The sequence below is a fragment of the Megalobrama amblycephala genome, linkage group LG2, assembly GCF_018812025.1.
Source record: "Megalobrama amblycephala isolate DHTTF-2021 linkage group LG2, ASM1881202v1, whole genome shotgun sequence".
In the NCBI taxonomy this organism is placed as follows: Eukaryota; Metazoa; Chordata; class Actinopteri; order Cypriniformes; family Xenocyprididae; genus Megalobrama; species Megalobrama amblycephala.
This window is the reverse complement of record NC_063045.1, coordinates 49,002,819-49,029,407: the sequence shown is the minus strand read 5'-3', so window position 1 is coordinate 49,029,407 and position 26,589 is coordinate 49,002,819. Positions and strand designations below refer to the sequence as shown.

The 26,589-nt window shown below is 41.8% G+C and overlaps 2 protein-coding genes across 3 annotated transcripts; both read left to right on the top strand.

The window, feature by feature from the left end:
* Positions 1–9,522: 9,522 nt before the first annotated feature.
* Positions 9,523–11,783, top strand: LOC125262901 (olfactory receptor 24-like). The gene has a single exon (XM_048181745.1). It carries the CDS (start codon positions 10,530–10,532, stop codon positions 11,520–11,522), a length of 993 nt encoding a protein of 330 aa, XP_048037702.1. The 5' UTR covers positions 9,523–10,529; the 3' UTR covers positions 11,523–11,783.
* Positions 11,784–20,324: 8,541 nt separating this feature from the next.
* On the top strand, positions 20,325–22,385 carry LOC125261149 (olfactory receptor 51E2-like). 2 transcript variants are annotated; one of them, XM_048179760.1, is made up of 2 exons: positions 20,325–20,363; positions 20,549–22,385. In XM_048179760.1, the coding sequence occupies exon 2, from the start codon at positions 20,576–20,578 to the stop codon at positions 21,578–21,580; it is 1,005 nt and encodes a 334-aa protein (XP_048035717.1). In that variant the 5' UTR covers positions 20,325–20,363; positions 20,549–20,575; the 3' UTR covers positions 21,581–22,385. The 2 variants fall into 2 exon arrangements, with proteins under 2 accessions (XP_048035717.1, XP_048035710.1); XM_048179753.1 differs by having other exon boundaries at positions 20,331–20,363; positions 20,536–22,384.
* The last annotated feature ends 4,204 nt before the right edge of the window (positions 22,386–26,589 follow it).

Sequence of the window (26,589 nt, the reverse complement as noted above, 5' to 3'; positions counted from 1 at the left end):
TTAGTTCATATTTCATGGTGTCTCAAAATAGCACAGTTGAGTTCACTTAGATATTCTTAAGATTATCTAAAAAGGAATTTTTAGTATTTTAAGTACAAAATTAGTGTGCGAAAATATAGCACTTTAAGTACATTATAGTAGTTTACTTTTTTTTCACCTGGGTTGTGAACTGCAAGAGTTTTACACTTTCTGCGTACATTGAATACGGATGGCGGCTCGTGTGGAAGCTAGATATTTAACTTCATAACTTGTTAAATATGGATTTTTTTTACACAAACACATCGCTTCCCTTCAGAAGGCCTTTATTAACCCTGCAGAGTCATGTGGAGCACATATTTATGATGGATGTGGATGGAAGCACTTTCTTCAAGGATTAGTTCACTTTCAAATGAAAATTAGCCCAAGCTTTACACATCCTCAAGCCATCCTATGTCTATATGACCCTCTTCTTTCTGAAGAAAACAATCGGAGAAATATTAATAAATATCCTGACAAATCCGAGCTTTATAATAGCAGTGAATGGGGTCACTATATTGAGTTGAAGAAAGTGCTTCCATCCACATCCATCCATCATAGATATGTGCTCCACACAGCTCTGGTGGGTTAATAAAGGCCTTCTGAAGTGAAACGATGCATTTGTGTAAAGAAAATATCCATATTTAAACAAGTTATGAAGTCAAATATGGTGCTTCCACCAGACCGCCTTCTGTATTCAATGTACGAAGAAAGTGTAAATCTGTTGCAGTTCACAAAGCTTACGCTACATCCTATGCCTTCCCTATTAAACTTACGGAAAAAGTGTAACTGACACAATGCCAGTTTACACTTCGTAACTTGAATACGGAAGGCAGTCTGGTGGAAGCTCGATATTTATCTTCATAACTTGTTTAAATATGGATATTTTTTGCACAAATGCATCGTTTCGCTTCAGAAGGCCTTTATTAACCCCCGAGCCGTGTGGAGCACACATATACAGTATATATATGATGGATGGCTGTGGATGGAAGCACTTTCTTCAGCTCATACTAGTGACCCCCATTCACTGCAATTATAAAGCTGGATGCGTCAGGTTATTTATTAATATTTCTTTGATTATGTTCATCAGAAAGAAGAAAGTCATATACACCTAGGATGGCTTGAGGGTGAGTAAAGCTTGGGCTAATTTTCATTTGAAAGTGAACTAATCCTTTCAGCTCATACTCATTGATCCCTATCACTGCCATTATAAAGTTTGGATGCGTCAGGATATTTATTAATATTTCTTTGATTATGTTCATCAGAAAGAAAAAAGTCATATACACCTAGGATGGCTTGAGGGTGAGTAAAGCTTGGGCTGATTTTCATTTCAAAGTGAACTAATCCTTTAACAACATTCTGCATCTATAAACCCACACAGTATTTTAGGGCTGCAACAACTTACAGTAATGATAAAAACAAGAAAATATGGTTATGAAAATAATCAATAAATTGTATTAGGTCTATTGATTATCGGGTCTGTCCCGTGCACAGAGAAAGTCCCTAAGTGATGTCACTGTGGAAAAAGGTACACGACCCATGTGTTCATGCAACAACAGGAGAAGTTTATTAAGCGCTTCAAAGATGCCCATGTACAAAATGTTTCCTGAATTGGCTTTAGAGATGTTCACATTATAGAGGCAACTTCATTGACTAAGTGAACACATTCAAAGTAAATGACAAGGAAAGGAGCAAAATAATGTTAACTTAAAAATTCTTTTGATTAAATATTTGTTACCTTTCGAATGGAACTTCGAATCTGCGTTCATATCGCACTGGGGAATGTCACACGTGACCCGGTGTCTGAAAGCCAACTTTCCAACAACTCCAATCCCTATTGGCCGGCGGCAGCCTATGACGTAATATGGCGTGACCCGGAAGTATAAAAGGAGCGCCTGGAGAAACAGTCAGTATCTTTTCATCTTTCGGGTCTGTTCTGTCTGATTGCGACTATATCGACTCCGGTAAGGGATTCTATAATATGCCTTACAAACGTTCAAGAGAGTGTATTCATCCGTGTCCCAGGTTTTTACACTTGATATACACATTTCTAGGCGTTTTCTGACTGGAGACGAGCACGCATAGACAGTGCTTGAGGGCGCTGTCTGTGTGTTTGGCTGTTGTTTACTGTGAGTGTCTCCCTATCGGGACTCTCCGTTCTCGTTCGGCACTCTTCTCGAGGGAAGAGGTGTCCACATCTGTGCCTGGTGATTCTGGCCCCATTTGTGCTGAGGCAAAATGGCGGCCATAGGGGTTGTAACGGTATCGTCCATATAGGGTTGTAACGGTATGAGATTTCCACGGTATGATAACCGTCTCAGCAAATATCACGGTTTCACGGTATATGGTATTAAACAATCAATTATTATTTTTATCATCAGTTAAAATGACAAATAAATTACTTAAAATGCTTGTTTTGTCTATTCAGATTTCAATAATCAAAAACAATCAAATTCATTTTATAAATGATTATGGATCAGAAGATGAACAACTTTTATTTAATAATTTATTAAAATTCAGAAATTCTGGTTTGACAATTATTCTGGCTTTTATTATTTTGAGAAGTTATTTTGAGAAGTACATTCTATTTTACAATCATAATATATTTCAGTCAATTTCTTTGAGTTAAAAACCGGACTTTTATTTTGACGGGATGTAGTGAAGAGCTTTGAGTTTCAGTGTATTTGACAATGGTTTTTCTCAAATAAAATGATGAAATGCACATTAAGCATTATGTGTTCATGTCCTCAGATAACGAGATGGCAAACACTGAAAATAAGACAATAAGAGCGTCGCACATACTTGACTATGTAGTACACGAAACAGCGCAGGTCATTCACACAGGCAGACACGCAAAACAAACAGATATGTTTATACAGCAGTCTTTTTGCGCTTTAATATTCACAGACCCCGCCTAGACCATGTTGCGATTTGATTTATTGTACAGCTCTGCTTTCGTTTTATTCATCAGTCCAACAAATCGCGCGTTTTTACCTGACATCGCTGCGTTATACTGTACATTCATTTTCCATGACTGGATTCCGGGATTCTCTCTCCATCATACGACTTAAGTTATAAACGGAACATATAAGGCCCGGGTATACATCATCCCGTGTTCTGCTCAAGAGCGCGAGCCGTTCAAAGAAACTCATTTGCCCATGAGCACGGAAAGACGCATGCACATTGCACACGTGCACTGTCCGTGGTCATAACAATAGACCCTTTTCACAATGACGTCAGTTAACTTCCGCCTATTCGCAAAGCAGTGTATCAGTTGTTCCGTCTTACCTTCGCGCTGGCGACTTCTCGGGAAAATGCTTTAATAACTTTAAATGCGAACGGTTTATGTCAAGGATTTACACAGTCGGCTTCTTCTGGTAATGATATTTATTATTTCCTTTCTGTAACTGCCTTGGTTAGGGTTTCCACGAGCAGAAACTTTAGCAATGTTGTCATTGAATTGAGTTTTATCACAACGATTGTGTGTCCACACAAATCTGTTAGCCTATTTGGAATAACAAGAATATTGTCTTTAAAAAAATCTTTATTTTTAGAAATTGGTAGGCTATATGATAATGGATATTGTTCTTGTGAGATTTATTTACAAACAATGGACATCTGGAAGTAACACGTCCACATATAATACTCCGAAGAATTAATGGTGTGAAGATTTGAGATAATTTTACATCATACCAGTTTAAACTGAACTGCTGCAATATATTAAGATTGTATAATTTGTAAGAAGTGTATTGAAAATACAAAACGGAAGTAGCCTATGTGTTCATTTAATGTTATTCCCTGGAGAAATAATTTGATTTTGTGCATTTGCTGCTATAACAATGAGTACTGTTGTAAATCCTCTGTATATTTTTGTATGCGACGATCTTGTTCTGCAATAAAGAGACGAATGACAATGTTTTTTTTTTACTATGGTAAAAATGCCATGTACATGAGTCAGTTTTTACAACATTAACAGTCTTCATGTAGAAATAGTATTATATTAAACACAATTTGTATTATTATGTATGCCATATTTATCGAAATAAAAGTATAAAAATAGACTTTGATATTTAAAAAGAATAAGCTTATGTTGATCTTCATTGTACATAGGCCTGTAGTAGGCACTGAAATAAGTAGTGCATTAAGGTTTGAATGAATAGTTTTTTACTGCACGTAAATGTTGGAAACATGCGTTTATTTCACAAATATATATAAACAGCTTCATCTGCAATAAAGACAGCAAAGTGCATGTATGGCTTCAGTACGTATTCAACTCCTCTGACTTTAAGCAGCAAATCGCACCGATCGGTAAGTTTGTTTGTGATCTGCGGCTGCCAAATACCTCACCTTGAATTTACATGAAATTGGGCGACTACAGTCATCCTTTAACCACATTTGTGGCATATGTACAAATATTGAGTGCACTTCATTCGAGTCACGCTAGTATTCCACTATGCTGACGGAAGTGATGATACACTGCTTCGAGTCCTAACGGAAGCTGTGTGACGTCATGTGAAAAGGGTCTATACCCTCCCCCCGGGACGCAGTTTGGTCCCCCCCCCACTTTGAAAATGTCTCCTTCGCCCCTGTATGCGCAAGTGAGATTCTGCGTCTTATTTATTTATTTTTTTACAATACCATAAATAAGCAAATACACAATATAATAATCGTACGTGTTCATACCATGATATATCGTCATACCGGTATATCGTTACAATATATCGTATATCCGTATATATCGGTATATCGTATATCCGTGTTTGACGTCATCGTGTCGGGCAGCGCGCGCTCCTCTGGCTGCTGTGTATGCGTAGCTGCTGGTGTTTTTGGGACGCGCTTTTCAGCAGGCTGCAGCTGCCGTGAGAGCGTGTTAAGAAAGGGGCCGCACATGGACGGCTCGACGAGCGGTTCCTTTCTGTCCATGAACGCTTCAGCTCCCATAAACTTTCCATTCCTTCCTGATCTCGGCGTTTGAGATCGGGAAGGCATGGAAAACCCCCTAGCCGTTCAGATTTGTATCTGAGCCCAGACAGACGGGAGGAGGAAGAAGCAAGAGTGAGATGGGTGTAAACGATTGTAAACACCGTTGCATCTATAATCGATCCCCTAGCTATATAAGGGCGATTAATATCTACCCTCTCCTCTTCTTTCACCTCCTATTTATATATGTGTGTGTGTGTGTATATATATATATATATATATATATATATATATATATATATATATATGTTTGTTTATATATATCGTTAGCCTCATAGCATAATTGCCTAAGTCATTTTTTGGTCAAACTGTGATATCCTCCTTTCGGAACAAGGCGCAGAGATGGCTGGACTCAAGGAGGAAGAAGCAGGTTTTGAAGGAGGTGATTGATCACATACACCAGTAGTGTCCGTAATTGATTCCCTCTCGTTTACATCTGCCCTCGCCCCTTCTTCCTCCGCCTCATGAGCTTTTGGTTTCATTTTACATACTCAGGTGCTTCTTTAACAGTCAGGCTGATGGCTGGGCCTTTGATAATATTTTTCTAAAGGCCTGCCTTCTGGCTTGATAGTGTAAGAGGCTCTTTTAGGCTTTAAAGAACCCTAGATTCCATCCTTCCTTGGTAAAGAAAAGGGAAGGAGGAGTCTTTGGTCTTCGAGCCTCAGGAAAGTGAGCTGGGTCTATATTTATATGTCTAAATATGTTGACCTTGTGTTCCTGTATAGATTTTCCTGAGTATGTAATCGGAACAAATAAGAGGGTTTTTTTTTGGCAAACTGAAGTTTGATAGGTTGGCTAGAATGATATATTGTGCAGGCCACAAAATGGCCGCCTCTTAGCCACCTGTTGTTTTAGCTTTTCATCTGCTGTTCGCTAGAGTAGTTTGAGTTAGCACTCGTCACTTCGGTTTGTATCTATGTTTAGGTTGGCCTTAATCGGCCCCCTGACTTTGTTTGCTTGTTGAGCTTCGCTTTATCTCATCTTATCTATGGAGATTCAGAGGTGAAGCCCAGGCATTGCTATGCGTGTGGCCCCGCAGGGCCCACAGCTTAGCGGCCCAGGCTAGGACTAGGTTTAGGTGTTTATTGTTATAAATCACCCTTTCTTTTAATATCCCTTGTAGGGCTGCACGATTAATCGCATGCTATTCTCACGCGCATTTCGCCAGTAAAGCCGGTTCCCTGATTACCGCTAAATCGCCATCACCTGTTTTTAAACGGAGCGCCTTTTAATAGACAGAGCCGTAGTTCACGGACAAGCCACGCAATATCGCGTTCATTATCGCAGGCGATTCATCTGCGATATGAACGCGATATTGCGTGGCTTTTCAGTGACCTACGGCTCTGTCTATTAAATGCCGCTTCATTTGAAAGCAGGTGATGGCGATTTAGCGGTAATCAGGGAACCGGCTTTACTGACGAAATGCGCGTGAGAATAGCATGCGATTAATCGTGCAGCCCTAATCCCTTGTTAGGTTGTATAGTTCCTAGTTCTGGCCTCCTCCTGAGGGAGTTGTTAGGCCATATGCCCATTTTTCCCCTTGTTTATGTAGGTGCAAATGGCTGAGGTTAACAGCTAAGGTAGCAGGCTGTTATTAGCCTCCCTGGTGCTGTTTCTCAGGTGGTAGGCCCTTATCTTTGCGTAGATAAGTTTATGCAGTGCATGCTAGGCCCTACCTTCTAGAACTTTAATCATGCTATGATTTTATTCCCCTGAGCCCCTTGAATTTCATTCAAGTTTGAGCTAGGGTGCTAGCTTTTTAGCTTCCATCCTCTAGGGCTCAGTACAGATCTATAAGTTCTGTTTGGTGAAAACATTTATCCTTTTTAACGGATGGCATGTATTTGCAAAGCATTCGTTTGCTTTGGGTTCTAAGCTTTTGCCCTACATGTATGTGAGCTTTACTCTAGTGCTACCACAGGTTAGCACCTGTTCTCATAATAGTAGACTGTTGTTAGCCTCTATTTAAGGACGTGGTGTTTTTTGTACTCCCTGGCTAGGGTTTATGTGTTTCACTGAGTGCATCACCTGTTGGATTGCACACTCAGGTTGAGTGTAGAGAGTCGTATTTTTAGTTTGATCTCTGTTAGCTCCCACTATGTGATCATTGCCACAGCAGCTATATTACATATAACTGTAGAAATTGTTGGCTCTTTGTTGTTTAGCCTCCTTCTAGTTGCAGCTTGTGTTGTCGGGCGCTGTTGGTGTATGGTCATGAGTTTTGCTCACGTACGTTAGCACTGCCACAGGTTTATGCTTGTGTCCGTTTGAGGTTGTAGGCCTTGTAGGCCTCCCTTAGACTGTGTTAGCATTTCATTGTACCCTGTAATTATGTGAGTTATGGTCCATTGCCTGCTGGAATGTGTAGACTTAGCTCAGGTTGTGTTAAGCTAGTTACCCACAACTGTTTGTTTGTTTGCCAACATGCAATCCTTTCAGATTTTTTGTAGGCCGGCCTTGGAATGCCACTATGTGATTGAGTATTCTGGTGTGATATATAGTTCATTATGAAGAACTTTAGTCATGTTGTAGGCCCCTTTCCAGCCTCCATGATTATGTGCCTACAGGATGGTCTGTCTGTTAGGTGAGCTTCGTACTCCCACTTTGGGTTGTTTGTGTAATTGTGCTTAGCTCCCTAAGCTGATCATTGGTTGTAGACTTCTATGAAGTCTCCCGTTGAGATCAGCCCCAGGTTGGTTTGTGCTCCCCTGTATCCCTAGCGCACAGCCTCCTCAGTGCATATAGTCAGGCGCTGAGTAGATCCTAGGATGAGCGGATTATACTCCCCTCAATACAAGGATTTATAGCACTCAGCTGAGTTCTGCTCTCCAGGATGCCCATCTCTACGCGTGGGTTTGAGTTGCTTACTGCTCTTTCACAGTGGCTCTTACTTGCTCTCTTCTCTGAAGAATGTGTTATTGAGATTCTGTATTCAGACAGGGTTGGCCAAGGCTAAGCCTGTCCTTCGTCAGACCAGGTCGGCCTCCCTGGTGGCAATGGGGGTTGACGTCATTCCTCTCTAGTAACTGGGCCGGGCTCCTTTCGGTTCCCTGGCCACATTCCCTTTAAGGAACCACTTTTCCTCGGAAATGTTGGTTCCAGAAGCTCTGAGCAGCCTTGGTAGACTTTCTGCGGGAAGCCTCTTTTAGGCTCAGCTTGGGCTGTTAGCCGTAGGGAACGCTGTCACTGCCAGCCTTGCGTGATTCGAGGGTGAGTTGCTTCTGGCGTTTCTCTCGAAACTGCTGGACGTTTGTCTAGCCATCTTGACATGCCTCTCTTTCAGCATGGCGGCGTGGGTATTTCATTCCCCAATGCGATATGAATGCGAGTTGAAGTTCCCTTCGAAAGGGAACGTCTCAGGTTACGTATGTAACCATAGTTCCCTGAGAACAGGGATCGAGACTCTGCGTTGCCATGCCATGCTTCAGGTTGCCTGCACAACAGTTTCTCCAGGCACTCCTTTTATACTTCCAGGTCACGCCATATTATGTAGGCTGTCGCCGGCCAATAGGGATTGGAGTTGTTGGATAGTTGGCTTTCAGATACCCCAATGCGATATGAATGCAGAGTCTTGTTCCCTGTTCTCAGGGAACTATGGTTACATACGTAACCTGAGACGTTGTATATGCTTCTAACACCTCTCACATACAAATACTTTGATACTTGAGGGGGAAAAAAAAGTTTTCTAAACTGTGGAACAATTGCATTACTCCTGCCACTTCTTGCTTCACAGTCCTATAGCTCGTCCTGGGTCGACATTTCATTCAGTAGTGTTAGGCAGTTTTGATTTATATGCTGTTTAATATTTGATGATCGTGTTATTTTAAACAATTTTCTATCCCCCTTTTTTTGCTTCATCTTCACCTGTGTTTTGATCAGAGATTCTGTACTAGAAGAAGTATAATAATGCACCCTACCATGTAACAGTGAGGTCAAAACATGGATAACTGGAATATTCAGTCAATGGCGGGGAAAGAGTAAAGTAGATTTGAAGTAAATTTCAAGTGGACTAACCTAGACAAAAATGCAGATACTCAGAATTAGGGACATTTCTGTTTTCTTTATAAATATTTTCAAACAAAGTAAGTTTATAAGATATATAAGATACAAATATATAAGTTTATAACATATGTAAACCTATATGAAAAAGTATATTTAATAGGCTACTCAATCAAAAGAGTAGACACAACTACAAGCCAAGTATACTTAGAATACTTAGCATCTGATTAGATTACATTTTTAAGTATATCTCGATCAAAAGATTAAGTGCAAGTATAGACTATATACTAAGACTTTTGTGTCAGTAAGTCTAGCATACTTAAATGCAATTTTAAGTATATTTCTGAGAAGTACATAAAAATAGAGTGAAAGTACACTTTTTTATTTTTAGTTTAAAAGAAGTATACTAATAGCACACTTGAATAAACTTCTTTTTAGTAAGGGTGTGTCAGCAGCTCCTGTTGCAGGTTGAACTTCCTCAGCTGATGAAGGAAGCACAACCTCTGCTGGGCACATTTGACAGTTTTATCATTATTTGCTAATTTTATGAATACATGCGAGTATTGATAATGAAAACTCTTGATTACTCTCGTCTGTGTGCTGTGCATGAAGAAAGTCCACAAGAACTTAAATGCATCTAAGTGCCTGTAAACATAATGTTTGCTGCCAAGTTCCTGTGTTGTTCATGTGTTTAGAATTGTTTATCCCGAGTACACAGCGCACATTTGATGGTTTTATCATTATTTACAAATTTTATGAATACACGTGAGTATTTTCATTTCATTTTCATTTAATTTCATTTCATTCTGTATTTACTTATCTTGGTTGTTGAGGTTCACAGAGCATAAGCAAGCACATTGGCGTCAAACAGACTGCATAAGACAGATTCACAAGTTTGTTTGCCTATATAATCCTTAAGCTATTAAGGTTAACTATATTTTATTGCTGTGAGCAGCTACTTATATGCTCAGGGAGTTAGTTAGCACAACAATATTGATTCAAATATTCTTTTTAATGAAATATTTGTTGTTGAACATTGCATTTAGTTTTAAGATCAGTTAATTGAAATCTTAGCACAATAAGGCCTATGTAAGAAGAAATTTGTTTGTGGGGGCTTTAATTGGGGCATTAATTGGAAGCAAAGAAAAAAAGAGGAGCTTTCTGGACAGTGGCACTGTTGCTTTACTCCTGCCCCTACTTGCTCAAGTCTATAGGGAGAAGCGTTGCTCCATCAACTAAAGTCCCAAGATCAAGACAATGATTTATTATAAATGTGTCTGATAGCTGAATACTGAGATTCTGGCGGTTTAGTAGAAGGTAGAGTATAAATGTTTCTTCTCTTTTCTCTCTAAACCTTTTACTACAATGAGCAGTTACTTTTTTAATATTAATTCAATATGGTTATATCAAGGAACATACAAACATTTTTGTCCACTGTGACTGAAAATGAAATAATTATTTGAATATTCTGTTATAATGTTCATTTCTATAACAGTTCTTTATCACAGGTCACAAAAAGCCAGACAACAGCTATCATGAGCGCCACGCAGTCAAACTCCTCTGCAAATGTGACCTTTGTTCGTCCTGCAACATTTTTCATCAGTGGCTTTTCTAATATCCCACATGTGAAATACTACTATGTGTTCTTGTCTTTGGTGTATGTTGTGACTGTTTTTGGGAATTCATTTATCATGTGTATCATTTATTTGGCCCGCAGACTTCACACAGCCAAATACATTGTGGTTTTCCATCTGGCCCTTATTGATCTGTGTGAAAGCTCGGCTTTGATTCCAAATATTATTGACATATTTTTGTTTGACCACCATGTCATTTCATATGAAGCGTGCTTGGCAAATATGTTTTTTGTGTATCATTTCATGAATCTACATTCTTTGACTCTTCTTGTCTTGGCTTATGACAGACTGGTTGCTATTTGTTTTCCTCTACGGTATCATGCCATTATAACCGAAACAGCCATGTTTCTGATCATAGGTATTATGTGGATTTTTTCTGTGATATATTTTTCTGTATATGTAGGTTTGGTGAATAGAATCTCTTTTTGTGGATCGAATGTGATTGATAGTTATTTTTGTGATCATGGTATTATCTATAGACTAGCTTGTAATGATAATTCTATAAATATTCTGATGTTAAAACTTACCTTTGTTCTCCTGATTTGCACACCGCTGATACTGATCATAATCTCATATTTCTGCATTGCTCTGGCTTTGCTTAAGATTGCTCATGGTGCTGAACGGATCAAAGCCATGAAAACCTGCACCTCACATCTCATGTTGGTGGCAATTGGTTATATCCCAATTGTAAGCAATAATATTGCAGTCTTAACAATACCAATGAATCTGAACACCCGGTTAATTAACAATTCCTTGACTCAGATAGTACCACCTATGCTGAATCCCATCATATACGCTCTAATGACAGAGGAGGTAATGCAATCCATTAAAGAACTGTATAAACGAAGGAAGGTGAACACTACAAAGAGAATGACATTTAGTAGGAGAAATTGAAACAAAAATGACAGGTTTGAACCTAATGAGCTGTGATCATTTAACAAATATCTAATTTAACAGAGTTGATTGATTTTGGATGTTTTGAATGATGTAGAATCTGTGTTGTAAACAGGCCAAATATGTTTAAAACCTCTGGGCTGAAACCTAGTTAAGCTGCTTATTGATTGGTTCCTTTGTTTGAAAACAACATATAAAAAATCAGTAATAAAGGCTTGAAAATATTCTGAACATTTTCATACCATGATTAAGCTTAACAGCTTAATCAATTTTTTTTTTTTTTCATTACATTTGCTTTAAATAAAACAAACGTTTTTAAAAAATGCTTCTGCGTCATCATGTGAACAGACATATTCACACCGGAATATATTGATATCTTGAATGAATCATTAGCTGGCATTTGCTTTGTGATTGTGACCCACAGCTGGCTGTCAATCATAATGTTACACTCCATGTTTATAGCATCAAATAACTTACCAAAAACAAACTTATTGGAAAAACAAACCCTTGAACGTGTCAGCGTGATAATAACTACCTAAATTGACAGAAACAATAATAATTTGATAATGTAAGTGTAACTGCATTTTTTAGTTCCCTTTCAAAGGGAACTTCAACTCTGCGTTTACCGCTTTGGGGAACGTCACTCGTGAACCGATGTCCGAAAGCTAAGAATCAAACCACTCCAATAGCATTTGGCCGGTGACAGCCTATGACGTCATCATAGCACGACCCGGAAGTATATAAACCATGGGGCTTGCAGGTGAGCTCGTTGGAAAGTTTGAGAGAGTTGTATTCTCTCTTAGCTCCCCTGGGGATGACAAGGATGAGTTGATGGATGACGATGTTTGATGTCATCGCGTCCGGCAGTAAGCGCTCTTCTGGCTGCTGTGTATGCGGAGCTGTGTATGCGGAGCTGGCAATGTTTTTGGGACTTGCTTCTGGTACGCTGTGGCTGCCGCAAGGGTGCGTTATGAAAGGGGCCACACGCGGACGGCTCAACGAGCGGTTCCTTTCTGTCCATAAGCTCTGCAGCTCCCATTACCTTTTCCATTCCTTCCTGATCTCCATGTCTAAGATCGGGAGGGCATGGAAAAACCCCTAGCCGTTTAGATTTGTATCTGAGCCCAGACAGACGGGAGGGGGAAGAAGCGAGAGTGAGATGGACAATCGATTGTAAACACCGCTGCGTTTGTAATCGATCCCCCAGCTACAAAATGGCGATTTACATCTACCCTCTTCTCTTCTTCTTCCACCTCATATATATATATATATATATATATTAGGGCTGTCAAAATAACGCGTTAATTTCGATTAATTAATCTGAGAAAAAATAACGCGTTAAAAAAAAATAACGCAGATTAATCCACTCCGTATTGACCTTTGAACCTGGAGCTGTTCTAGCCACCATTCTACTGTAAAATGAAGGAGGGAGACGACTGCGCTGACGGACAGAACGAGAAGAGCTCCTCCCTCGTGCGCGCGAGCTCTCTCAAAGTAAGCACCGTCTTTGCACTCTCTCTACCTCACACATAATAATCTAAATCAACTGACACAATGCTAAAAGTTCGTAAGACCGAATCCATGCTTCACGAGGCACATTCGGAGAATGTTTTTCCTGAATAACCGCTGGGTGTGAATAGTGCTCAAAAGAACGTCACCTCATCTTCTCTGACAGGCGCCCTGCACGTGCAGCTGACATAAACCACAGTTTCAGTAAACAAAAAGAAAATCCTATCCAGTGGTGAAGTGTTTTCTGTGTTGACAAATCTTTATTGTCAGTATCAGGCTCGCAGATCACATGGGTAGGGCACTTTTTACTGTTTGTGGATGACCATGTCTGTCACCACCAAAGATCATTTTTGACCCAGGAAAAACCCTGCATTGATTCATTTGAATTGAAATATTTAATACTTTCACAGCAAAAATTATGTATGCGATTAATTTAGATTAATTAATCACAGAGTATGTAATTAATTAGATTACATTTTTTAATCGATTGACAGCCCTTATATATATATGCATGTATATATATATATTTTATAAACATATATCATGCTCAGATGCTTCTTATGGTCAGATTGATGGCTTTCATGTACAGAAAGAAGGAGTATGAGGAGTCTTCGGTCTTTGAGTCGCAGGAAGGTAAGCTGGGTCTATATTTTATGTTTTAAAATAGGACCTTGTTTTTCCTGTATAGTTTTTCTGAGCATGTAGTTAGTCAGGAGGCTGATCCATCTCGAGCTGAGGCTCAGAGACAGGGCCAGAGGTCCAGTATGGCTGCTCGGGTGCCTCCTCATTTTCGGAGCAAGGCGCAGAGATGGCCGGACTCGAGGAGGAAGAAGCAGGTTTTGAAGTAGGATCAATCAAATAAGCCAGTAGCATCCGTAATCAATTCCCTCTCGTGCGAGGGCGACTTTACATCTGCCCTGGCCCCTTCTTCCTCCTCCTCCTGGGTTTTGGTTTCATTTTACATACTCAGGTGGTTCTTTAAAGGTCCCGTTCTTCATGATCCCATGTTTCAAACTTTAGTTAGTGTGTAATGTTGTTGTTAGAGTATAAATAAAATCTGTAAAATTTTAAAGCTCAAAGTTCAATGCCATGCGAGATATTTTATTTAAAAGAAGTCGCCTACATCGAACGGCCAGTTTGGACTACATCCCTCTACTTCCTTCTTTAATGACGTCACTAAAACAGTTTTTTGACTAACCTCCGCCCACAGGAATACACAAGAGTTGCGTTTGTAGAGTGTGTTTGTCGGCATGTCGTCGAAACGCTGTTATTTTCATCCCGCAGTCCAATCACCGGGTCTGATTCCGGCTCAGATTGATAGGGTAAAATTAAAGACATGTTTACAATAACACTGAGCGCGTGCATCTCCACGTTATGGTAAGAGGCGTGACTTTTCCGGGCACAGTGCGCTCAGAGCTGTCGAATCACAACACAGGAACCGCTGGCACAATCAGAACTCGTTACGTATTTCTGAAGGAGGGACTTCATAGAACAAGGAAGTCATCAGCCCGTTTTTATGACAGTGGAAACAGCGGTATACAGATAAGTAAATTATGTGAAAAATACTGTGTTTTTTTTACACGCGAAACATGAACACATGTTATATTGCACACTATAAACACAATCAAAGCTTCAAAAAACCACGAAAAACGGGACCTTTAACAGTCAGGCTGATGGCTGGGCCTTCGATAATATTTTTCTAAGGGCCTGCCTTCTGGCTTGATAGTGTAAGAGGCTCTTTTAGGCCTTGTTCCTGTATAGTTTTTCCTGAGTATGTAATCGAAAAAAATAAGAGGGGTTTATGGGCAAACTGAAGTTTGATAGGTTGGCTAGAACGATATATTGTGCAGGCCACTTAGCCACCCGTTGTTTTAGAGTAGCTTCTCATCTGCTGTTTGCTAGAGTAGTTTGAGTTAGCACTTGTCACTTTGGTTAGTATTAATGTTTAGGTCGGCCTTAATCGGCCGCCTGACATTGCTTCGCTTTATTTCCTCTTATCTATGGAGACTGAGAGGTGAAGCCCAGTTGTTGTGATGCGTGTGGCCCGGTAGGGCCCACAGCTTAGCGGCCCAGGTTAGGACTAGGTTTAGGTGTTTATTGTTATAAACCACCTTTTGTATTACTATGCCTTGTTAGGTTGTATAGTTCCTTGTTCTGGCCTCCTCCTGAGGGAGTTGTTAGGCCATATGCCCATTTTTCCCCTTGTTTATGTAGGTGCAAATGGCTGAGGTTAACAGCTAAGTTAACAGGCTGTTATTAGCCTCCCTGATGCTGTTTTCTCAGGTGGTAGGCCCTTATCTTTGCGTAGATAAGTTTATGCAGTGCATGCTAGGCCACACTTTCTAGAACTTTAATCATGCTGTGATTTTGTTCCCCTGAGCCCATTGAATTTCATTCAAGTTTTATCTTCGCCCCTCTAGGGCTCAGTAGAGATCTATAAGTTCTGTTTGGTGAGAACATTTATCCTTTTTAACGGATGGCATGTATTTTACAAAGCATTCGTTTGCTTTGGGTTTTAAGCTTTTGCCCTACATTTATGTGAGCTTTACTCTAGTGATCCCACAGGTTAACACCTGTTCTCATAATAGTAGGCTGTTGTTAGCCTCTATTTAAGGACGTGGTGTTTTTTGTGTATTCCCCAGCTAGGGTTTATGAGTTTCACTGAGTGCATCACCTGTTGGATTGCACACTCAGGTTGAGTGTAGAGAGTCATACTTTTAGTTTGATCTCTGTTAGCTCCCACTATGTGATCATTGCCACAGCAGCTATATTACATATGACTGTAGAAGTTGTTGGCTCTTTGTTATTCAGCCTCCTTCTAGGTGCAGCTTGTGTTTACGGGCGCTGTTGGTGTATGGTCATGAGTTTTGCTCACATACGTTAGCACTGCCACAGGTTTATGCTCATGTCCGTTTAAGGTTGTAGGCCTTGTAGGCCTCCCTTAGACCATGTTAGCATTTCATTGTACCCTGTAATTAGGTGAGTTATGGTACATTGCCTGCTGGAATGTGTAGATTTAGCTCAGGTTGTGTTAAGCTAGTTACCCACAACTGTTTGTTGGGTTTAGAGCTGGTCCCCTTTGAGCTTGGTTCCCTTTAGAGATCACTAGCTGGTGCTACATGTTGCTGAAGTCGTAGGCCCCGCTAAGGCCTCCTTTCAGATTACATGTTGGCACAGTTCTGTGTTGGTCTTGCAGGACCCATTACTGCCATTGGCCACACCCGTCTCTGTTAAGAGTAGGCCCTAGGTCAGGCCTCTCTTAGAGTATTGTGGCGGAGGGTGTACTCCTCTTGCTTTAAGAGTAAAAGGTGTTTTACTGAGTACATGGCCTGCTGGCTGGTTGGTCATGATGTCCACTAGCTGACGCCACGTGTTGAAGTTGAAGGCCCTGCTAAGGCCTCCTTTCAAGTTACATGTTGGCACAGTTCTGTGTGGTTACCATCACTGCCATCGGCCACGCCCACCTCTGTTAATAGTAGGCCCTAGGTCAGGCCTCTCGTAGAGTGACCAACCCTATATTTGGGTTATTTGTACTCCTCTTGTTTAAAAGTTAAGGTGCTTTTACCGAGTACTTGGCCTGCAGGCTGGTTCGGTCATGAAACTACCACTGGCTGATGCCATGTGCTTGTGGAGTCGAAGGCCCCACCAGGGCCTCCTTTCAGTTTGCATGTTGGCACAGTTTTGTGTTGGTTTCTATGTGACTCATCACCATGGATGGGTCGTGATTGCCACTAGCTGACGTCATGTGTTTACAAGTCGTAGGCCTTATAGGCCTCCTGTGTATCATGCTGGAGTTTGGCTGTGTACTCCTCTCACTTTGAGAGAAAAAGGTGCTTTTACTGAGTACGGTTTCTGAGTGGTTTGCCTCTCAGGGTGAGTTTTTGTGTTAAACCGCTCTGTTGTTCGGTTTTTATGCATTTACTTCCTTGAGCATGGTCTCTCCTTTAGCTCTAGGTGAGCTAAGTAGTTACCTCATTAGTATTCTATTTTGCTCCTAGAACTTTAGTGGCCACTAGCTGGCGCTGCGTGTGACAGGTAGGCCCTCTGGGCCTCCTTTGGGAACATGCTGGCATGTGTTATATATATTTCTTTACTAAGAGTAAAGGGAAATAATATGCTGCTGGTTGGCCAGGGCCCCAGGTGACTTATTAACCTCCTTTGCAGTTCGGTTATTTGTCCCGCCTGGAGCTTGATAACACTGCCACGAGCTGATGCCACGTGTCTGGCTGAGGTTATAGGCCTCGCGGGGCCTTCCTTAGCGCGTGATGGTGTATGTTATACTCCTCTTGCTTTAAAGAGTAAAATGTTCTTTACCGAGTGCACTGCTCGTTGGATTGTGTTGGATGGACTGTTATGTGGGCACTCACAGTTACTAAAGTCACATGGTCATTCTTGCTCCCAGCAAGTTAGATTTCAGGTGTGCGGCCTTGTAGGCCGCCCTTGGAATAACTCCATATGTCTGAGTATTCTGGTGTGATATATAGTTCTTTATGCAGAACTTTAGTCATGTTGTAGGCCCCTTTCCGGCCTCCATGACTATGTGCCTACAGTATGGTCTATCTGTTAGGTGAGCTTCGTACTTCCCTTTTGGGTTGTTTGTGTAATTGTGCTTAGCTCCCTAAGCTGATCATTGGTTGTAGACTTCTATGAAGTCTCCCGTTGAGATCAGCCCCAGACTGGTTTGTGCTCCCCTGTATCAGGGTTCCCTAGCGCACAGCCTCCTCAGTGCATATAGTGAGGCACTGAGTAGATCCTAGGATGAGCGGATTATACTCCCCTCAATATGAGGATTTATAGCACTCAGCTGAGTTCTGCTCTCCAGGATGCCCATCTCTACGCATGGGTTTGTGTTGCCTACTGCTCTTTTCGAAGTCACTCTTACTTGCTCTCTTCTCTGAAGAATGCGTTATTGAGATTCTGTGTACAGACAGGGTTGGTCAAGACTAAGTTTGTCCTTCGTCAGACCAGGTCGGCCTCCCTAGTGGCATTGGGGGTGACTTCGTTCCCCTCTAGTGACCGGCCGGGGCTTCTTTCAATTTCCTGGCCACATTCCCTGTAAGGGACCAGTTTTCCGTGGAAAGTTGGTCCCAGAAGCTCTGAGCAGCCTTGGAAGGCTGTCTGCGGAAGGCCTCTTTTAGGCTCAGCTTGGGCTGTTGGCCATAGGGAATACTGACGGCCTTGCGTGACCCGAGGGTGAGTTGCTTATGGCATTTCTTTCGAAACTGCTGGACGTTTGTCTAGCCATCTTTGGCATGCACTCTCCTCAAGCATGGCGGCATGGGTATATCGTTCCCCAAAGTGGTAAACGCAGAGTTGAAGTTCCCTTCGAAAGGGAACGTCTCAGGTTATGTATGTAACCATAGTTCCCTGAGAACAGGGAACGAGACTCTGCGTTGCCATGCCATGCCTCGGGCTGCCTGCTGAACAGTCCCTCAAGACGATAAGGTACTGACTGATTCTCTAGGCGCTCCTTATATACTTCCAGGTGATGATGACATCATAGGCTGTCGCCGGCCAAACGCTTTTGGAATGGAGTCTCGTTCCCTGTTCTCAGGGAACTATGGTTACTAGGGATGCCACAATTCTCAATATAATATTGAACCGTTCGGTACGACATCCACGGTTCAATACACGCTTGTGAATTGCGTTTTTTTCGGTTTTACGTTTAAATAATTTATGTGCGTTTTATTTCTCTCCGAATTGACTGTTTGTGTGTGCCTGTAAGTCTACGAGTACTCCTCCCCGCGAGTAAATATTCAATCACTATGCTCTAAAGTTAGGGGGCGCTGAACCATCATTCCACACTTTAACATGGCGAGCGGCAGGGAAGTGAGGCTACAGTACGAGGAAGCGCCGGCGTCTTTCAAATCCGTGGTGTGGAGACATTTCGGTTTTGCCGTTGAGTATAATCAAAGACTATAGAATAACACAAGACGCGTCACTCGTATTGTTTTGAATGGGAGAAAGTGAAACACGCAATATGGTGGAATAAGTCCCGCCTTCTAAATAAGAGCCAATCGCTGACTGATAAAGTCATCGCGTCACTGCAGCGGCCGTTAGAAGCACCGGTTTCTATAGAAACAGCCAGACGAGTGTCTCCGAAATGAGGCACAAGAGACGCGCATTTAGGTCTGCGCATGCGCATTAGCTTGATCCAGCCTGAAAAGTACAGATTTTTTGTCATGATTCCAGCGTTTGAGAAAAAAAAATAAAATAAAATGAGGCAGTTGTTGTCAGATTTTATTGGTGATTTCAAATATTAAATTTAATCGAAAGCTTGGTAAACAGCTTTGGAGAATTTGTTTGTACAGTTTGTACATGGGCTACCAACAGCTGTGAGATGTCAGTGTTAATTTTAAAATAAAAAATTATTTTATATTATACAATACACTAGAAACTAGTGGACTTTTCTTTGCTTTTAAATAAAATAAAGGAGTATTGCAATAAATCGTTTTTACTTTTTCTACTAACCTCTTACTGTTCCTATTGCCTAAGCATAGAATAACAAACTGAACCGAACCGAACCGAACCGAAAACCGTGGTTAAAAAACCGAGGTATGTATTGAACCGTGGGCTAACTGTATTGTTGCATCCCTAATGGTTACATATGTAACCTGAGACGTTTGGCTCACATTCCATTCGATTACCTATACTGCAGTCAGCCACCAGGGGATGATCAAAATGTTTTGGTTTCACTTTTCAGGATGTGTGCGGCACACTTCCCATAAAACAACACAATCAACAACAAAATGAAATACCAGATGGCCCGCCACTATTTTAGGACTGCAACAACTAATCAATAATAAAATGAATGGATCATTTGTGTCTGCGCGCTGTGCACAAAGAAAAAATAGAAACACAAAGAAGTTTCTATGGTATAACACAATTGGAAAATCACAGAGGTCACTGAGTGTGCACAACAAGTTGTAACAACAGGAGAGAAATTTAACGCATCTAAGCACCCATAAGCATAACGTTTCCTGTCAGGTGCCTGTGCTGTTTAAGTTGTTTAAAATTGATTTATTCTGAGTGCATAACTCACATTTGATGGTTTTATCATTATTTGCAATTATGAATTTACGCATTTCCATTTATCCATATTTACTCCGTATAAAAAATACATAAATGCATCACTTTGCTTCAGCAGGCCTTTATTAACCCTGCGGAGCCGTGTGGAGCACATATTTATGATATTACTCCTGCCCCTTCTTGCTCTAGTCTATAGGGAGAAGCGTTGCTCCATAAACTAAAGTCCCAAGATCAAGAAAATGGTCTATTATAAATGTGTCTGATAGCTGGTAGAATAATCAGATCCTGGCAGCTTAGTGGAAGGTAGAGTATTGTCTTCTCTTTTATCTGTAAAGCATTTACTGCATTAATTGTTTTATTAATTCCGTATGTATATATCAAAGAACATCCAAATATTGTATTCATTAATGAACTGTGACTGGAAAGAAAATCATTGTTTGAATATTCTGTGTTATTTAGTGTATTTCTATAACAGTTCTTCATCACAGGTCACAAAAAGCCAGACAGCAGCTATCATGAGCTCCACGCAGTCAAACTTCTCTGCAAATGTGACCTTTGTTCGTCCTGCAACATTTTTCATCAAAGGCTTTTCTAATATCCCACATGTGAAATACTACTATATGTTCTTGTCTTTGGTGTATGTTGTGACTGTTTTGGGGAATTCATTTATCATGTATATCATTTATTTGGCCCGCAGACTTCATACAGCCAAATACATTGCTGTTTTCCATCTGGCCCTTTCTGATCTTTGTGGAAGCTCAGCCTTGATTCCAAAAATTATTGACACATTTCTATTTGAGCACCAGGATGTTTCATATGAAGCGTGTTTGGCAAATATGTTTTTTGTGTATCATTTCATGAATCTGCAGTCTTTAACACTACTTGTCTTGGCTTATGACAGACTGGTTGCTATTTGTTTTCCTCTACGGTATCATGCCATTGTAACCAAAACAGCCATGTTTCTGATCATAGGTGTAATTTGGATCTTTTCAGTGACATATTTTTCTGTACTTGTAGGATTGGTCAATAGAATCTCTTTTTGTGGATCTAATGTGATCGATAGTCATTTTTGTGACCAAGGCCTTATCTATAAATTAGCTTGTAATGATAATTCTATAAATATTATGATGGGAAAAATTAGCTTTGGTCTCCTCATGTGCACACCACTGATACTGATCATAATCTCATATTTCTGCATTGCTCTGGCTTTGCTGAAGATTGCTCATGGGGCTGAACGGATCAAAGCCATGAAAACCTGCACCTCACATCTCATGTTGGTGGCAATCGGTTATATTCCACTTATAAGCAATAATATTGCAGCCTTAACAACAACTATCGATCCAAACACCAGGATAATTAACAATTCCTTGAGACAGATAATACCATCTATGCTGAATCCCATCATATACACTCTAAAGACAGAGGAGGTCATGCTGTCCATAAAAGAACTGTACAAACGAAGCACAGTGAATATGATGACAGAAAGAAACATGAAATGCATTAGGATAAATACAAATTAATAATAACAGGTTTAATCTCACTGCATCATCATCACTCAACATGCATCACTGCATCATGATCATTCAACAAATATAATATAACAAACTTCAAGGAATTTGCATGTTTGATGTTGTAACAGATATTGTGTTGTAAACAGGCCAAATATGTTTAAACTCTTGGGCTAAAACCTATAAGGCTGCTTTGTGATTTCTTTCTTTTTTCAAAACAATATAGATTTCAATCACGATTCTAAAAAATAAATGTTTGAACATTATTCTCAATAGAATGTAATGCATTTTAGGTAAACAGTAAGAAACATTTTGATTGCATTTAATGTTGTTTTATTAACAAAGTTTGGGAGGAACATGTTCAAATGATCTATCCAATCAACACGTGAGGAGGCCTATACATATACATAGCTGACTCACTTATGTTCTTCGACAGTTTTCTGCATCCCTCCACCACCCAGACTCACCCATTATTGGCTGGTTCCTATCCCAGCCAGGGATACGAGGGAGTACTCTGGGTTTGGGCCAAATTCCGAGCTCGGAGCTTTCCCATCAGCACGCCAAATACACATATCTTTTACTCTATCTAATAATTTGTAATTGTGAACTTTCAATATAACAGATGTTTTAGGGGTTTGCTATCCTCATGAACTGAAATCTTCACATACCTGAATATTTTGATGTCTTGAATTAATCATTAGCTGCCATTGGTTGGCGTTCTGATTGTGACAAACATTTTGTGAATTAAACAGTGATTTTAGGGGATCAATGATTTTTCTTGAGAGTGATCCCAGACTATGTAATGCAGGTATGTGCTTCAGTGAACTAAATCATTATATTTGACCTTATATTTGACAAAATTAATAGTCAATAACTATGAGGAGCAATTACACAACCCCAGCACATAATATACACAGTACTCAGTACAATGCCACAGCTTTCTGCATCTATAAATCCACATTGTAATTAATACCAGAAGAAGAGAACGAAAAGAAACAATATCGGTTTCGGTTTCTTCATTAGGGCAATAGGGCGACGCACCACCAAAGTGAGAAAGGGATGGATTTTTTAATCACATTCAACCACAGAGTTACACTAGCTGTCACTGCTAGGTGTTTGTTCTGCCTCTGGATATAGTCCAATCAGCGTCGAGTCACGTTCTGTGGAGTACCGCCTCTTTTTGGGCGATTTCAGTCTGGCCGAGATTTGCCCCGAGTGCTCCCATAGACTTCCATTCAAAAAACTTTTTTTTCGAACTGCAGGCACTGCAATGCATTCTCTATGGGTTCTGGGAGGGCTAGCACTAACGTGCTTTCGTCATAATACGTAATCTTAACTTGTGCAGTGATTGGTGGAAACGTCTCTATTTATTATCTTTAAGCTAAAGTGACATACAATAATTTCAGTGCATAATTTACATTTCACAGACATATTCTCCATCTTTAAATGTTATAAAGTCGAGAAAATATTTCCATTTTGCAGTCAGGAGTGGACGAGCTTTCAGCAAGCACAAACTTCCGTGAACGAGCGCCGCCGCGCCAAACAGATGGAGTTCAATCTGAGTAAAATCGAACCTACAACTAAGTGTATTTGTATGATAGCAGTAACTATGTAGTGACTGTTGTAGCGTAATCAAAATAATAACAATAATTAGTCTGTTTTTTTGTTTAAAACATTTTGTTTTTAGATTGTAAAGTTACAGTTCCCTTTAATGGGAACATCGACGCTGCGTACCGCATTGGGAACGCCTCTGCGTGATTACGTCTTGAAGCACTCGTGAAATCAAACCAATAGTGTAGCGGGACGTCAGAGCGGGTGACGTCACGGACCAGGAAACTATAAAGCACCCCTGAGAACAAAGAACGCCAGCTTCTGTGTCTTCAGCAAGCGCTCTGTGTATTGTGTGTCTTATTTGGTGTTGTCTGTCATTATCTACAGCAAACAAAATATCTCTTCGTCCGAGGACAAGAGTATTTTAGTCACCAAGCATATATATCAATATTATTTATATATATATATTGCAAAAGACACTATTATGGCGGAGAGAGATAAGCAACAGTTTACTAAATGTGCTCCTCCCTGCCCTCGTTTCATCACGGGCGGGGATACACATGATATGTGTGTTGCTTGAATGGGAGTGGAGCATGCACAGGCAGCTCTCGAGAGAGCTGTCTGCGTGCATTGTGAGAAGTTAACGCTCCGTGTACTCCGATCACGCCGCGCGTTCTTTGATAAAAAGGAGGACGCCACGGCGAGTGTTCCCTAGGGCGCGGGTCCCGCTGCTGCCGAGGCACAGCGAAGACTTCGCTCCTGGGGTTCACAAATGGATCTGGTGGAGGGGTTAGAGACGGGTCCTGCCCTATCTCGACCCTCACCTGCCAGATCTGCTGCCTCTTCTCTGGCTGCGGAAGCACATGTAGCGGTTTCTTCCCCCAGAGCGGAGGCACCGGAGCTTCGCTTATCTGTCTCCGAGGAGATGGATGTAGCGAGCTCCGGGGCTGGAGATGAGGACCCGCCATCCGCATCTCCAGCATATGAGGAGCTTTTAGAGGTGTTGACTCAGGCGGTGGCTAAATTAAAAATCAAATGGCCAGAAGAAAGACCTGAAGCGCGAGTTAAAAGTAAATTAGATGAGCGCTTTCTCCCCGCCCGAGCACAACCTCAGCCCCGGGGATTGCCGTTCTTTCCAGATCTCCACACTGAGGTGTCGAGATTGTGGCAGAGTCCGGCACATTTCCGTGTTCATAACCCAGCAACATCTTTGTATAGTAACATCATGGGAGGGAAAGAACACGGTTATACGGCGATGCCTCAGGTCGAAGAGATGCTCGCGAGCTATCTCTCGCCTGAGTCAGCATCGTCGTTAAAATCCCTGACTTTGCCCACCAGACCCCTGCATACAACATCAGCGTTGGTGGGCAGGGCTTATACCTCAGCGGGTCAGGTGGTAGCATGTCTCCATACTATGTCGATCCTCCAGGCATACCAAGCTTTTTTTTGTCGACTTTTGAGTGTATTCAAGAATTAAGGAAGGCAACTGACTTAGCTCTCCGGGCCACCAAGGAGACGGCAAAAACAATCGGTCGTTCTATGGCAGCCCTGGTGGCCACGGAGAGGCATTTATGGCTGAATTTATCAGATATTAAAGAACGCGATAAAGCAGTGCTCCTTGACGCGCCAGTTTCTGTTCAGGGCCTCTTAGGCGACTCCGTAACATCGGTCGTCGAGAGGTTCCAGGAGGCAAAACGTCAGTCTGCGGCCTTTCAGAAGTTTTTCCCTCGCTGCTCTGCTGAGGCTGCTGAGCGGGAGCAGCCTCAGGCATCTACAAGCTCCTCATCTGCGCATAGAGCGCAGCAAAAACGAAGTGTTGCCACCCGTGCTCCCCCGAAAAGATCTTGGGGACCGGGTAGGGCAGCACAAGTGAAGCCTTCCCGGGGTACAACAGATCTGCGGACTGTTATTATTGCCAGGAAGGCTTCGAAAAAGTCCTGACACGAGGGGTCCAGGACTTCCGAGGGCAGCCCCATCCGGAGAGGGTCCAGAAAAATTTAAATCTATAAAGTTGACCCATCTTCGGTGCCCTCAGGGGGCCGTTCTGTCAACCCCGCCACCTCGTGTGTCTCGGGGCACAGCAGTCCCCCCCGATCCTCTGAGGAGGATCGGTCAGCGCTTGATTCGACTGTTCCCTGCCGGTGTGCCGCTTCAGGGCGTCGAGCCAAGTGCTCAAAAAACACCAGAGACCAGTCTTGAGAGACTGGTTCCCTTAGTAGAATATTTAGAAGAATGGAAAAGTCTTCCCAATATTTCTCAATGGGTGCTGCAAATGATAAAAAAGGGTTACAAAATACAATTCAGGTTTCGCCCGCCCCAGTTCAACGGGGTCCTCCCTACAGTAGTGGACCCCCAGCAGTCTCTGGTCATGGAACAAGAAGTGATGACACTTTTGCAAAAGGGAGCTATAGAGAGGGTTCCTCCCACCAGCATACAGTCAGGGTTTTACAGCCGATACTTCATAGTTCCGAAGAAGGATGGAGGGTTGCGTCCTATTCTAGATTTACGCATGTTAAATCGTTCAGTGCAAAGGCTCAAGTTCAAGATGCTAACACTCAAACAGATCACTACACAGATCAGGTCCGAGGACTGGTTTGTGACAATAGATCTGAAAGACGCGTACTTCCATGTATCAATCCATCCTTCGCATTGGAAGTTCCTCAGGTTTGCTTTCGGGGGTGAAGCTTACCAATACAAGGTTCTTCCGTTTGACCTATCCCTTTCACCCCGCACCTTCACGAAGTGCGTGGATGCAGCGCTGGCTCCTCTGACACTCCAGGGCATCCGCGTGCTGAATTATATCAACGATTGGTTGATTCTAGCTCAATCAGAGCAACAGGCAGTTCAACATCGAGATGTAGTTCTGTCCCATATGAAGAGGTTAGGGTTGAGACTCAATGCCAAGAAAAGTGTGCTTTTACCGGCTCAGACTACCAATTACCTAGGGGTAGTTTGGGATTCCACTTCGATGCAGGCACATTTGTCCCCTGCTTGGGTGAATTCCATTCTCTCAGCTGTGAAAGGGGTGAAGTTAGGCCAGTCACTCACTGTGAAACAATTTCAGAGAATGTTGGGTCTGATGGCAGCTGCGTCCAACGTGATACCTTTTGGCCTGCTGCACATGAGACCCCTACAGTGGTGGCTCAGAACCAGAGGGTTTTCTCAGAGGGGAAATCCTTTTCGCACAATCAAGGTCATGCGGCGATGCCTTCGTGCTTTGGCGGTGTGGAAGAAGCCTTGGTTTCTATCCCAAGGTCTTGTGCTGGGAGCTCCTTGTCGTCGCAAAATGCTAACGACGGATGGTTCTCTCACAGGGTGGGGAGCGATCATGAGTGGTCGCTCAGCTCAAGGTCTTTGGGAGGACCATCATCGATCTCGGCATATAAATCAGCTGGAGATGATGGCGGTATTTCGAGCACTCAAATACTTCCTCCCAGACCTGAGGGGCCATCACGTGTTAGTTCAGTCAG